Source organism: Vigna unguiculata, chromosome 5, assembly GCF_037176805.1.
Source record: "Vigna unguiculata cultivar grain cowpea cultivar isolate G323 ecotype 2 chromosome 5, ASM3717680v1, whole genome shotgun sequence".
Taxonomy (NCBI): Eukaryota; Viridiplantae; Streptophyta; class Magnoliopsida; order Fabales; family Fabaceae; genus Vigna; species Vigna unguiculata.
The window spans coordinates 50,953,481-50,969,218 of record NC_140796.1 but is presented as its reverse complement, the minus strand read 5'-3'; the positions used below and the strand labels follow the sequence as shown (position 1 = coordinate 50,969,218).

The 15,738-nt window shown below is 25.5% G+C and overlaps 1 protein-coding gene across 1 annotated transcript; it reads left to right on the top strand.

Moving 5' to 3' along the window:
• The first annotated feature begins 1,799 nt into the window (after positions 1 to 1,799).
• Positions 1,800 to 7,172, top strand: LOC114184762 (isoprene synthase, chloroplastic-like). Its single transcript, XM_028072073.2, has 7 exons — positions 1,800 to 2,079; positions 2,151 to 2,418; positions 4,969 to 5,350; positions 5,946 to 6,164; positions 6,275 to 6,413; positions 6,498 to 6,749; positions 6,832 to 7,172. The coding sequence occupies exons 1-7, from the start codon at positions 1,936 to 1,938 to the stop codon at positions 7,126 to 7,128; spliced, it is 1,701 nt and encodes a 566-aa protein (XP_027927874.1). The 5' UTR covers positions 1,800 to 1,935; the 3' UTR covers positions 7,129 to 7,172.
• Positions 7,173 to 15,738: the final 8,566 nt, after the last annotated feature.

Genomic DNA, 15,738 nt, shown 5'->3' with positions numbered 1-15,738 from the left:
CAGCTTAATAATTTAGGATTATCAATAGAATTTGATAATTGTCTAAGGTTTTAATTCAATTTTTTAGCCGACACCAGTTATATTCATTTGATACAGGTTTTCTTGTTGGATAATTGAATATGGTAATGTAAAATAAATATAAACTGTATCAAAATAGTTTTTTCCTTAAATAAAATTTTAGGCGCAAAAAACTCAATAATGGCAAAGAAACAAGTAATTAAATTAATGGGTTAAATGCTACCGGTTAATATTAACACGTGAGAATGTATCAACGTTTCATGTGATCATATTTCAATGAAAATTAAGGAGAAAAACATATTTAATCAACAAATAAATAAGAGAAAAAAAAACGTGTTATCAAATCCCAATTTGAGGAAAAAAACAAAAATAAAAGTAAAAGTACTTTCTGTAGCAGCACGATTTTAAAAGGAAAAAAATGCACACCACGTGCGTGAGCTTCTTACATTGCAACATGTGGGACCCATGGTTCCTATTTTCAGGTCTGGAGGCTTTTCATTAATGCATGGCATAATTGTAATTTGATTGTAATTGCATGGCAAACTAAGAAGAAAACAATTGAAATCCAATTTGGAATTCATGAGGGATGGGCCCGGTAGGTGCAAATTTTTGGGTTGGGAGTGCGGGGCTCACAATGTGTGGCCTGCATCAAATTGAATATGCATGGTGTAGAGTACCGAGGGTTTTGCGAAGCTATCATTCACGTTAAATTGTTAATTTTTGTAGTAATTTTAATTTTATTTTTATACTTACCTAAATTAATTTTATAAATTGTTCGTCACAAATAAATATGGCCGCACACATAATTTTTCTTATAGTTTTAGTATCGATTTATTTAGTATAGTTGTGTAGTTAATACGAGTTGTTTATATGTAATATTAAAAAGTAATTATGAAAGTTGAAATTACAAGTTTTAATGGTTAAAAATTATTACAAATAAATTAAGGATCAATTAACATAGACAAAAATATTTAATCCAATTTTTTAAAAATCATAGTTAAATACAATGTTTTAATTTTCGTTTATGTAATTTTATTTAAATTAACTTAATTAATTAATGAAATATATTATATTAATTGAATGCAATTTCAAAAAATTTAAAATAATGCCAGTAAAATATATATTTTTATTGTAATAAAAAAATCTAAAATAGTCTGAAAATAAATATTACATGAATTATTTGTTATTGTCCATGTGGACTATTATTTATTATTCAGTAAAAATGGTCGTTTGAAGAATATGCGAAAATATTATATAATGGTATATTAAACATAATATCTGAAATTATTCAGCTTGACAATAATAAATAGTTCCATTGTAATAAAATAATAAATTTAGAAAAGTCTGAAAATAAATTTGCATGTTGACCAACGACCATTTCCGCTTGTTCTGAAAATAAATTCAAACTTTTAAAAATTTACTTTATTATAATGGTAGGTAACACATAGTATCACTGCTTTAATTTTTTTGAAATTACATTCACTTAACATAAGTTATTTCACTAATTAATTAAATTAAATTACCTAAGATCACACAAATAAAAATTAAATCATTTTATTTAACTATTTTTTAAATAAACTGAAGTCAATATATATTTTTTACTTTATTATTATTATTTCAAACTCTCCAGAGGTATTCTATTAACTAATAAATAAATATTTAATTAAATTATCTAAATTTATATAAATAAAAAACACAAAACTCAAGTTTCATCCTTAAAAGAATTCACAATACATAACAAAATTGAAGACAAGTGATTGCATGAGAAACCAGGAAGAAAACAATTGGATGGAGTGCAAGGCTTCCCAATGGGTGGCCTGCATCAAATTCTCCACCATTTAGGATTGAATATAAATAGAGGGAAGGCACGCATTGGTGAGCATCACATGTTTGATAGTAATACACAGTGAAAACAGCATGGCAAGCAATGTAGGGAGCCTTCCCTGTTTGTCTACCACACAAACTCTTTCTAAATCCTCAACCCCATTTAGAACTCCACCTAATTTCAACCCCACTTCTTTTACTCATCAATTTATCCACTCCCTCGGAAACAATCTTCCGGTAATCTTTCTTTTCCTTCAACTTCTTTGCTTTCAACAACCATTAATGCTTTTCTTTTGTTTTCAACACAGATAGAACCTCTGCAAGAAAAAGCAACAAAGTTGGAGGAGAAAGTGCGATTTATGATTAATGGAGCAGACATGGAACCACTGACCTTACTTCAACTCATTGATGATATTGAACGCCTGGGACTGTTCTTCAGGTTCCAGGACTGGATAAACAAAACCCTTCTCGCACTTGTTTCAATTCAAAACTTCAAAGACCGAACCACAACAAGTCTGCATGAAACCGCTCTTCTTTTTCGAATCCTCAGACGACATGGCTTTGATGTCTCCCATGGTACACAATTTCAACCTTAATCTGTTACCCCTTTTCATATCCGCTGTAAATAAACTTAACAATTCACATCTTACCAAATTTTCATATCCGCCGTAAATTAATTATTTGATATTTATATTAAAATTTAGTGATAAAAGTCATTTTATTAGGTTATTTTTAAAAAAAAAATAATATAATATTTATATAAATAAAAACTTTTGTTTAAAATTAGTAAGAGAAAATATTGTTCTATTTAAAAAAAAATAATTAACAAAACATGAGTACTTAATAAAAAAAGTAATTAATAAAGTAATATGTTAAAAATTCATTTTTAATAAAAAATATTAGTAAAACATTTATACAAACAATAAATTGGTCTGAAATTGAAAGAACTAATATAAATATTAGAACTTAATTTTATAAAAATATTTATACTTAATTAGTTTTAATTTTATAAAAAATGGATTACAAAAATATTTTAATTATTAAAAAAATTGGAACAAAATTGAATTAGATACACATAAGTAAGTACTAAATTGAAACAAAAAGACATATATGGGGACTAAATCGAAATCAACACAATGACATCTGATAGTGACAATGACACCTGTCACACATAGGGACCTGACACGTGGAACCTTTTTTTTTCTCAAAAATTTTTAAAAAATAAAAAAAAAAATAAAAAACCACAAACTAACACGTGACACGTCGTTAACAACGTTAATCTACTCGAAAAAGACCTAACTGAAGTACTTTTTCAAAAGTTAAAATGTAATTGACATTTTTTTAGAAACAGGTATCAAATTGACACACCTGTACCAAAGTGGATATCATCCGAGTAATTAAACCAAACAACAATACATATACATGTACCTACTAAATATGTATGTACCATTTTAGAAACAATTTTAAATGGATTCATTATAAAAATGGAAAATGGAAAAGTATATATATACGAAATCCTCGGTATTCTAACAATAATATATATATATATATATATATATATATATATATATATATATATATATATATATATATATATATATATATATATATATATATATATATATATATATATATATATATATCTCGATAAAAAAATGGGTCAGAAACCTGCAAAAGACAAAGTAACTCACAAGGCAACCCGAAAAGATATATTATATTAGAAGCACACATACAATGAAGATTAACACTCACAATATAAGAAATATTTTTTTATTAAAACAAAGTTAAAATGATTTTCAAATTTATTTCAACCTGTCAAACTTGTTTTATTTTTTATTTTTAAATTGGATACCATAGTTTAGAAGTGTACGTGTCAAAATCTAACACGGTTAACTATCAAAATTTAAATCGTCTTCTATTTTGGAACCCTTTTGATTTTGACACGTGTTATTTTCAAAGTAGAAGAAAATCAAATTTTGATGGGTGACAAACCTATATATTATTAACACATGAAATTTTCAACTGATATTCATATCAATTTAACAAAAAAGACCGCATAAAGTTCATTTTACAAAAATAGGCCCTCGATCAAGTTTTCTTTTTTGAAAAAAAAAATAGGAACTCAAATAAGTTATATCATCTTTAATTCAAAATTTTAAAATAATAAATTTACATTATCATAAGTTAGATTTTTTTAAAATTTTTTTTTAATATTTTTAATAGTTATACATATACTTTTATGAAAACTAAATAAAATCATGTAAAATAACAAGGTATCTTCAATTGAATTTTTTTTAAGACAATATATTTATGTGTTTTTCTTACTTATTTTTAAGTCAAGATCTTTTAGAGGAGACACCAAAGAGATGAATCCAAAATCTTAGCAATATCATCTTTTTTTTTCTTATGTTTTCCATATTATAAAAAATTTTAAATAAAAAATTTAATTAGTAATTTCATACTAAATTTAGGCCTTTGATTCATTTTTGTCCCTATATTTATTTTTTACTCAATTGAGTCACTATTTTTGTAAAAAAACTTAATGCAACATTATTGTTAAATTGGTTACCATCATTTGGAACTGTCTCGTATCAAAATTTAGGTTATCTTCTATTTTGGAACCCCTCTTTTGACATGTGTTAACTTTCAAAATAGAACAAAAAATCAAACTTTGCGTTGTTACATGTCACTTTCGAACGATGTTAATGTCAATCTAACAAAAGATATCACATTAAGTTCTTTTTATAACAATAGAGATTTGGTCGAGTTTAAAAAAAATAAGAACTTAATTGTGTTAAAAAAAATAGGAACCAAAACGAATCAAAAGACATAAATATAGGAATCAAATTACTATTTGAACAATACAAAAATTATACTTAGTAGTGAATAAATATATATAAAAGAAATCACGTCGTCTAAAATATTAAAACAACATATTTATGAGTTTTAATTACTCATTTTGCAGTGAAGATTTTATTAGGAAATAAGATCCTAAGAAAATGAATAATCGAAAACCTTAGTTTTTTGTCGGTTTATGAATGATTCTAGTTAGATATTTAACTCTTAACCACAACAAATCTTTTCGGTTTTCACTCTTGTTAAGATAATTGTTTGAGGTGCATGCAGGTATTTTTATGAATTTCAAAGATGAAAAGGGAAAATTCAAGGCTGAAATTAGCAACGACGTACAAGGAATGTTAAGTTTGTACGAAGCATCATACTTAACCTTGGAAGGAGAAGAAAGTGTTTGGGAGGCAAATGCATTTTCAAGAACACATCTAATGAATTTAATGAAGGAAAAATCAATGGATGTGAAAATGGCAGAAAAAGTTAAGTATGTATTGGAAGGGCTTCCCTATCATAAAAGTTGTTGCAGACTAGTGGCACAACACTATATCAACACATATGATAAGACAAAACCGCATAATCTCTTATTGTTAGAGCTTGCAAAGCTGGAATTCAACATGGTGCAATCATCATATCAGAACGAGTTAAAAGAACTATCAAGGTAAAGAGAAATAGACAAGGAAAACGAAAAAAGTATACGCTTGCTTAAAGAAACTATGTGCAAAAAAATAAATCATACCTAATAGAAAAAGTGGGTTATATTTAAGAAAATTACTAAAAATTTCTTTTCCAAAAAACAAGTTATAATAAGTAAAATATAATTTTAATAACAGTTTTTCAAAATATATTGATATATAAATTGGTATTTTAATAATCAATAATTTTTAATTTTATAAATTCATCATTACAATGACTAAATATTTTTTGCTTTTAAGATATGTTTCTAATTGGAATTTCTTTTTAGGGTTTTAGAATCGGTGGAGTTTCATCTTTCTAACTTTATATTAAAATTTGATGTACTTTTTGTGTATATTATTGAAGCTAAATTTTATTTTTGATTAAAAAAAATCAAGTAATAATTATCCAAATATAATTCCTTTAATAGTTAATGTTAAATATTAAAGGATACTTAATTAAAAAATCTAAAAAATTAGGAAGAATCAAACAATGTCAAATCTCAAAATTTCACTTTATTTTTCCTATCTCCAATTATGGTCTTAAATTAAATTTATGTCTTTTAATGTGTTGGTACTTAGGTGGTGGTGGGACGTTGACCTCTCAAGTAAACTAAAATTTGCTCGAGACAGATTAGTAGAAACATTTATTTGGATGGTAGCAATTTTTCCTGAACCACAGCTTGTTGTGTGTCGCAAAAGAATGAGTAAGGTAATAGTATTAGTTACATACCTTGATGATATATATGATATCTACGGTACTTTAGATGAATTGGAGCTCTTCACAGATGCCGTTGAAAGGTTTGTTCATCTAATCTCATATGGAGTTCATTTTACTTTGCCCTTAGAAAAAGTTTAAAAAATGTCTTATTTAAGTATGTATGATTTTTATGCATGTGCATGGACACAAGATGGGACGTGAATTCCATAAACACTCTTCCAGACTACATGGTATTGTGCTTTCTAGCCATCTATAACACTATTAATGGGATGGCTTATGACATCTTCAAAGAACGAGGCATCAATTGTCTTCCTTACCTCACAAAATATGTATGTAACACAACTTTTCTTTTTGTCCTATGTATATTCAGTATAAAAAAAAAAAACTAAAATGTTTATTTGATTTTTCCACAGTGGTCTGATTTGTGCAAAGCATACCTCCAAGAAGCAAAATGGTTTCACAACAAAATTATTCCACCATTTGATAAGTACTTAGAAAATGCAAGGATCTCGATCGCAGCAGGGGCTATTCTTACTCATTTCTACTTCTTGGTCAGCCAAGACATCTCAGAACAAGTGATTCATTCTTTAACTGATCATGATCATGACTTGTTGCGCTCTGTATACACAATTTGTAGGCTTAGCAATGATTTGGGAACATCAACGGTAATTTTAACTTTGTTTTGCATAACCTTATCAAGTAACTCATGTGAATCAAAGTTTGTGCCTAACATGTTGCTTTGGACAGGACGAGATAGAGAGGGGTGAAACCTCAAATTCAATTGTGAGTTATATGCATGAAACTGGTCTTTCAGAAGAAAATGTCCGTCAATACTTCAAAACTTTGATGGAGAAAGAATGGAAAAACTTGAATAAATATCTGGTTAAGGATTCTATATTCCCTAAATCTTTTGTTCAAGTTGTCATTAATCTTGCTCGAAGTGGTCATTTCGTATATCAATATGGAGATGGATTTGGACGACAAAACAATATATCAAAGAGCAGAATTACGTCATTTCTAATGTACCCGTTCCCGTTAATGTAACATGATAATGTTGTTGAGAAAATGAAGTTTTAAGTTTGAGTTTATTTGTTTATATTTGTTTTGGATTTGTTATTAAAATTAGGATGTTCTATGGATCAGTAAAATGTGGTTTTTATTTTGATTTAACTACTATCAATTCAAGTTTTTTTTTTCCTTTATATAAAGTGAATCGATCTAAAAAAACATTACGTATATAAACGTAAATAATTTTTATGATAACTTTATTATTACTAACTAAAATAAAAATGTGTTCAATTCATGAAACCTTTAAATATATAATTATATAAGTTTTTATTAAATTTTGTTTAGATGAAGAGATGAATTTGGAGGAATAGATTTGAAGAGAACGAGATGAGAAATTGAAATTGTTTATATTAAGAAAAAATGATAAGAAAGAATGAGAAATACAAAAAGAAGTTTATAAAAATTTGTAAATAATATGATTAATTTAATTGATATAATAATTTTTTTAAGAATTATAATTTATTTTTATTTTATTTTATTTTTTAAAATTATAAATATTATATTAAATTTTACCTATAATACATTATTTTCTATTTTTCTTCGCAAATATCTTCGTATTAGAAGAGAAAGTCTAACACAAAAATTAATCTGGTTTTTCATAATTTATTAATTGTTTACTGGTATAAACATATGTGTAAATAATATTATATTAGTAACTGATAATAGTGTACGTTAATATATAAAATAAATATATATTTATTAAAAATAAAATAAAATGAATAGAGAGAATAATTGTTGATGAATAAAAAAAAATAGTTTTATAAAAAATAGTTAAAAGTAACCGTTAATTTTAAAAATTTAATTAATAATTATATTGTAAAGGGTAAAATTAGTATTATGAAATTTTGACACAAAAGAGGAAATCCTTTTCATATATTAGAATAGATTAATCATTTTTCTCATTTTCTTTTTATTGTTTCGGTTGGACCGTGACCATCCACATCCACTCCTCCGTTCAAAAAGAGTGTAAAAACAATAACAACTTATATAAAAATTGACAAAGTGATCATGCACTTCATAAAAAATGTTATATTATATTTTTTTATTAAAAATTGATACATACTTATTCAAATTAGGTATATAAATTATGTTTAAACATAGATGCGAATCTTGACTAATAATGTAGGAAGCTAAAATAAAATAATCAAAATTTATATATTTAACTATTGACACAAAGATAAAGAATAATTTGTCATAATTTAATAAGAAAATAAGACGTTAATACTAAAATAAAAATTCAAAATAATTAAGTTACAACTAAAAATCAGTTACGGTACAATATTTTATTCTTTTATATTTCTAAGAATGAATATACAAAAAGTTTGTTAAATAAAAAAATAATTATTAAACTAATTTTTACTATTAAATAAGACAAATTCTTTTTTTCAAGAATGGAAAACAACATATAAAAAATTAGAGTAAAGGTAAATATTATTTTTTTCTTTAAAAAACAAATAAGTAAAAGTAAAAGATAATAAAAATATGTAAAAAAACTCAAGAAATAAATAAAAAATATCTTAATATTTTTTTTTACTTTTTAATATATTTGATTTCGTATTTTATTATCAATAAATATTAAATGTTATGATTTATAAATCAAATAAACAAAATTAATTTATTTATTTTTATTCTTGATATACTACACATAATTTAAAAAACTTTAAATACTATACATAATTTTAAAAGTTTAAAATTTTTTATTACATAAATTATAAAAAATAAAATTTTTGGACATACATAATTTTAAAATTTTTAACTAATAAATTTAAAAAAAAAAAAAACCAAAATTTTTGGGAGCATTGTCCCCTGCTCCTATTATCCTCCATCACTGCTTAAAAAGCTTTATCCTTTAATAAAATTTGATTATATGACATTATCATTATTAAGAATAATGATGTTTGATGTAATATTAATTTTTTTCAACAATTAGTATTTTTTATATAATTATAAATATTTACAAAAATATCATTCTATCAAATATTTTATTATAATCAAAAGATAACTAATTCTAGTAATTAATTTATTAAACTGTTTATAGTTTATACACAAATAAATTCATCTATTTTCTCTTTATGGTCAATAACATTAATACACATTCTATGTTATACAAGGTGCTCAATGGATATTTAATGATAAAAAAATACAAAATCGAAGTAAATTTTCATATAAATAATTTGAAATTATTAAACATTTAAATATGTATGAGATGACCAACTTTCTCCAGCTTTGCGCTACTCGAAAAGTATTTAAAACTCGTTATAATATTTGAAAAATAGGTACAGGCGTAATTGTGTGTATACACAAGTAATGAATAAGTATGTATTTTAATGAAACATAATGGTTACGTGCATGTATTTATTGATTTAAATTTCAATTTATCAAAAACTTGTGTTGACTATACGTCTACGCAAGAATTCCTCCTTCATTTTGTCAATTAGTTTGGTTAAAGGTTTCATTAATTTATTAATTACGTTACTTAATTTCAATACATAATTGTAAGGCACTAATGAATCCATTTAAACTTCAAGTGCAAAGGTGTTCCTTTTTGAAAGATTTGTAATTTCCATCAAAAAGTCAATTTTTTACTGCATAAAAATTTGAACTCGTGGTTCGTATCAACCTTTTCAACTCAAGACATAGTTGATCAGGGGATTTACGTGGAGCATTTGTATGCTTATGTGTTTCCTTTTTTATACCTTTCAGACTCTAGACAAAGTTCACGATATTACGTTAAAATCATATTTTATCAACATTTGGCAGAACTCAATGCTGAGTTAAAATTAAGTTATTTTTACTATTAATTAAAGTTAAAAGTGGAAGAATAAAAAAAAATACATATTTTTTTAAAGTTTTTATGCCTATTTGATTTTCACATAATCTTAATTAAAACTATTTTAAGTTTACCTTTACATTTGAAAACGTAGATTTGAAATTTTAAACAAGAAAATAAATATCTGCTTAATGTTTAATATTGTTCCAACTTAAAGGGAATTAAGTAAATAAAAATAAATAAAGTTAATATTTAGTATTATTAAGCGGAAACTTAAAAGTATTTGTTAATAGTAAGTGAAGGTGGTGGGATTAGGTCTAGAAACATTTTTCACATCTCATTACGTGATATAGCTACTACATACAGCCATTAGAAAAGTAATGTAACACATGTTATAGAAGTCGTAAATATACTCTCTAACCTCAACACTCTTTCATAGAAAAAGAAACTTCTACACTATTTACCTCTTCTTGCAAATCATGGTTTAGGGTGTAAAATTATATGTGTGTGTGTTTTTTGTTGTTGTTGTAAAGACTCTGGTACATGGAAAGTTAGAGGAGAATTAGTCCGAATATGTCTTCTCCTTTAGATTATTACTAAGCAATTATAAACTTCTTTTTTTCAACTACGTACCAACCAATTTACTTTTTTAGGTATATCTTCAGCATTTATAAATTAAAATAAGTATTTGTTGCAGATGACATCAAGTATTTCGTGGTAAAGACCAAATAGGTCGGATCACAATCGAACTGTAGTATTTGGACTGTTACAAGTATAAAGAGTTGCGTTTTAACTAATCACTATAGTTTTTGACCTAATGATAAACGCTCAATCCTAACAATTGATATTAGAGCTAAGTTAATAGTTCAATTCTTAGTGGACAATTATTAAGAGAGAAATTTATATGCTTTATATTTTTTTTATCAGCATTAAATATGTTAATTTGATTTTAATAATTATTTTACTAGTTTTGAATTAATAATATTAGATAATAATGTTAATTGTGTTATCTGCTATAAATATCTCATTAAAATGATGACATTTTAAATTTGTTAGTTTATAAGTACTAATAAAAATACTTTAAAGACCAAATCAACACATTCAATAAATATCGGATATAGAATTACCATTCTTTTCGATATATATATTTGTAACGCCCTAAATAACTATAACTTATTAATATAAATTTCACAATTTTAAATAATATATCAATTGAAAAATTATTTGAAATAATATATAAACATAAAAAATGAAGAGATATTCATGAAGACGAGACACATAAGGACATGAAAGAAAAAAACAGAGAATGAAAAATACAATGGGGCCACACCGAATAATTTTATTAGATATTTAATACAATTTGTATAAGTTAATATACATTACAATAAAATTATTAAAATAAAAATTAATTTTAGAGATTAAAATTAGTCATTATATTAAATAAATTAGATATCATCTTATAAATTAAATATTATCAGTATTAAAATAAGATTTATTATGAATAAAAAATTATAATTAATTTGTAGATTAGAATTAAATTAGTCTATAATACTATTTGCTATGAAAATTTTAGATACTTACTATTATTATTGATTCTAAAATGGTCTTTAATTTTAAATCACTGGCTAATTTAGATACCGATTACTTAATAGCTAAAATCTTGACACTTAATGTTAGAGACCAATTTAGAATCTAATTCACAAATCAATTATAATTTTTTATTTATACTGAAGACTAATTTAATTATCAAATTTGTAGTTTGTAAAATGGTATCTAAGTATAATCAACATAGTGAGTAATTATTTTTTGTGTTTGAAATCAAGTGTTGTTTAATGATTTTCTTGTAATGATAATACACATAAATAAGTTTTAATTACTCCAATGATATCCACTTTGATAAGAGTGTGTCAATTTGGTATCCGCGGGCAAAAAAAGTCTCAATTACGTCCTCATTTTTGAAAAATTGCGTCCTTTTCAGAAAAAAAAAATTAATGTTGTTAACGCCACGCCATGTGTCACTCTCTGATTTTTTTTAATTTCTTTTAGATCACCATGTCATTTAACTCCCTTGCTGGAGACGCAACACCCGTTGATGTAACGCATGCTGATGTAACACCACCATTGACTCTCGTCGAAGCAGATCTATAAACCGTATAGCACTTCCTCCATGCACATGTCGCAAATTGTGACTCACACTCAAATCTCCATCGTACATCACTCACCGGGTCATACGAGCACCAAATACGATGTCCTCTGCATATCCAGTAGCACCTCGCAACACGCAAACTCAACTGCAGATCCAGCATGACTCAAGTCCTTGCACCTCCACGAACTCAGCTGCAGATTCACCACGTCAACACAACCCGAACAATGATCCTTCCATCAAATTTCTCATTGCAACTTCAACAACCAATGATGATCCTCCAACAACAAGGAATTAATCGTTTCTGATGTGGAAGATCAGACAACCCTACAACCATATAGTATACTAAGAAAAAATCTCATCGAACCATAACTCTTGACACTACTATTGGTAAAAACATATCATCAATTAAGAATATTATTGTCTTACCTCCAAGAATCATCCTATTACCAGATAAATAAGATTAAAACAAGGAACACAAAAATAAAACGTGAAAACTCCAAATATGTAAAAAAACCACAACCACCAAAGAATAATACTATGTGGAAATTTGTACATCACATAGACTATCCTCTCATATCTTTTAACCCCAAATACACCCATACCCTCCAAAACAAGAATTAAACTCAAACCTCACAACACTCTATTATAAGAGTATAAGAAAAGTCAAATACAAGCATCAAGTGTGTTTGAGTGGGGCAAAGAACATCATGGACTTAGAGCCCATCATATAATCACTAACACTCATCCCCTAGGTTATCCTAGACGATGTGAAACTTTTCAAGATGTATTATTTTCATCAATTTAACCGTTTTGTAACTTGATATTCCTTATTTTACCTCCTCTTTTCATTTTCATAAAAATGTTATTCATCTACGTTCATTTCTTACACTCTACGGTCATTTACCTAAAAACGTATCAATTAAAATTATTATTAAATTTTAATTATCTGTCTGATTTATTATATTGCAAATATAAGTAAAATTATTTAAAATTTATCCTGAAGAAGAAGGTTAGTTAATGTTATGTAACTTATGATTTAAAAATAGTTTCTTAAAGTGTTATTCATTGAAACCTAATACTAACACGAACTAATTAAAATAATTGAAAATGACATCTCAATTAATTAGATAGTATTTTAAATCTGATATCACTAAATAAAAGAAAAAAATTAATATTTATTTATATTTGAGGTCATCAAACTTTCTTTTGCTTATATTGGGTTCCAAAGATTATCTTTTTTATATATTTGGATATAAGAAAAGGTAGAAAAGTTAGTGAAAAGTATCAATAATAGCACAAGATTATGAATGACAAATTTTTTAAATATTCAAATAACAAAATTGTGAAACTAATATGAGTTCGACACGAAATCTCTTACAGAATATAGCCGTAAATTGACCAGGTAGTCGTGCACATGAGTTCATCATTTGAAAACCTTTTTTAAACCTCTGTCGTCATAAAATTGACTGTGATTGATTTTTCAAAAAAGTTCCACACCCCAAACAAAGATTTAGGACAATTTAATTTTTAAGTAACTTTAAAATAATGGTGGAATTTTTAAAGGAATTTTACAAAAAAACATTTTTAAGTAACCAAAAGGTAAAACAGTTATAAAGTTAAAATTATGCAACATTACTTGACTATGTGATAAAGATTTATTTATAGTCGTTACAAATCATACATCTATTAGAAATTTTTTTAATTTATAATATATATAAGTGAATTAATTTATAATATATATAAGTGAATGCTAATCTTATCTTATAATTAAGTTTTGTAATAAAATATTCATAAGTTAAAATATTTTCTAACGAAGTTTGTTGTTTCTTGATATTGTTTCAAACATTATTGGATTGTTATCGACTATCCATTGGTGTCTAGTCTCATTTTGGAGATATATATACTTATAATAAGTTTGTTAAGTTTATTGTTTCACATACTATTGGACTATTATCGGATTATCCATTGATATATAGTTACACGTTCAAAACACATTTACTTCGGCACGACAGCATATATATATATATATATATATATAAGTGGTTGCAGATAAATTGATTTCCTAGGTTTAAAGTTATGTTAGGCAACAAATTAGCCTAAGTTAATTGCATGCTTGAGCCAAATATTTAATAAAATGGTTATTAAAGAATTTGGATTAGATGTTGGGTTTTGTTGTGTTGTTCTTCTATGTATTTTCATAATATACTAATTATCACTAATTTTCACGTTTTAAAATATATTAAAAAAATATTTAAAATATCAATACAATGTATTTTTAATACTCAACACAACATAAAAAAAATCAGTAGAGAATCTGAACTTATTATTAAACAACTCACTTAGGTTAAACAAACTATGCGTTTGAACTAAATAAAATAATCATTTAAGCTAGAACTTAAGCAGTTTCACAAGGTGGGGTAATCTCAGCCAATGAAATCAGGCAAAACATTTCTTTTAGAGTGCAAAAACTCCTTAAGCAAATACAAATGTAAAGGAAGAAACTTTTTACAATGTTAAATGCTCTGCTCTAGGGTATTTTTGAGTAGTAATAATGTTCTACTTCTTTTGTAATTGTAGATGTTCAATTGATATTTGATTGACATTGAAAAATTCTTTGAAATTTAAAAATATTAATATCGAGTATAATATTAAGAATTAATTAATTATTATTAAACACATTTAAACATTTAATCTATAAATTTGATTATTATTTTTGATAAGAATTTTATGCAATTGAGATTATAATATAAAATAATTTAGAAAATAATCAAGCTTTGAATAATCATATAAACTAATTTGAATATAATTGCTAATTAAATCTTCGATATAATTTGAATATAAACTAAATTATTTATCTATTAATTAAGTAAGGGAAGATTGCTTCGTGAAACCCAACTCTGACTTCTTATCTATATAGTTCATATTTTCACATTTTATATGTCATGTATTCGACAATTTGTACATAATTAATAACTAGTCTCCGCAACATTAGAATTATTATTTGCATTCCATCATCACTTATCTGACTTCGGAAATGTAATCAAGATATAAAGAAATTAAGTTTAGATTCTCTATTTCTTTTGTTGTCCTCTTAAATATTTTTTTAATATATTTTAAAAATTAAAATTAATGATAATTAATGCATTATAAAAACACAGAAATCACACAAAAAATAACCTAACAGACCATCCAAATTCAAAAGAAATTCGATTAACAATAGAAATTGATAACCCCATAGCATGAAGTGAGAATCGTAATGCATGACACAGTACTTGAAAATCAGAAACGGAACAGAGTATAAAAGAAACGGAATCTGTAACACAATTTGTTAATTGATGAGAAAAGAAAAGAAAAAAGGACCCTTAATTCAAATAGAGAATCAACAAGAAAACAAACATGTAAATGATTCATTAAATGAAAAAACGTGTTTTGTATTATTCTCTTCACAATATGTAAATATTATTCTCTGATTACGGTGGTTGCGTGAAACGGGAAAACTTAGTCTTCCGACTGTGCCGACGAATAAAAAAAGTGTGGTGACTTGTCAATGTGGTCAAATTAAAAATTGATAGCTTTTCCAATTTCAAAACCTTGCCCTACCTCTTATTCTCACTTTCATATTTGGCTAACCTACCCATGATCGCTTATAAATACTGGTGTGAGAACTAGC

Coding starts and splice junctions, on each gene's coding strand:
- LOC114184762 (XM_028072073.2), top strand. CDS start 1,936: ATGGCAAGCAATGTAGGGAGCCTTCCCTGTTTGTCTACCACACAAACT. Junction 2,080..2,150: donor CCCTCGGAAACAATCTTCCG/GTAATCTTTCTT, acceptor TTTTCAACACAG/ATAGAACCTCTGCAAGAAAA. Junction 6,750..6,831: donor ATGATTTGGGAACATCAACG/GTAATTTTAACT, acceptor TGCTTTGGACAG/GACGAGATAGAGAGGGGTGA.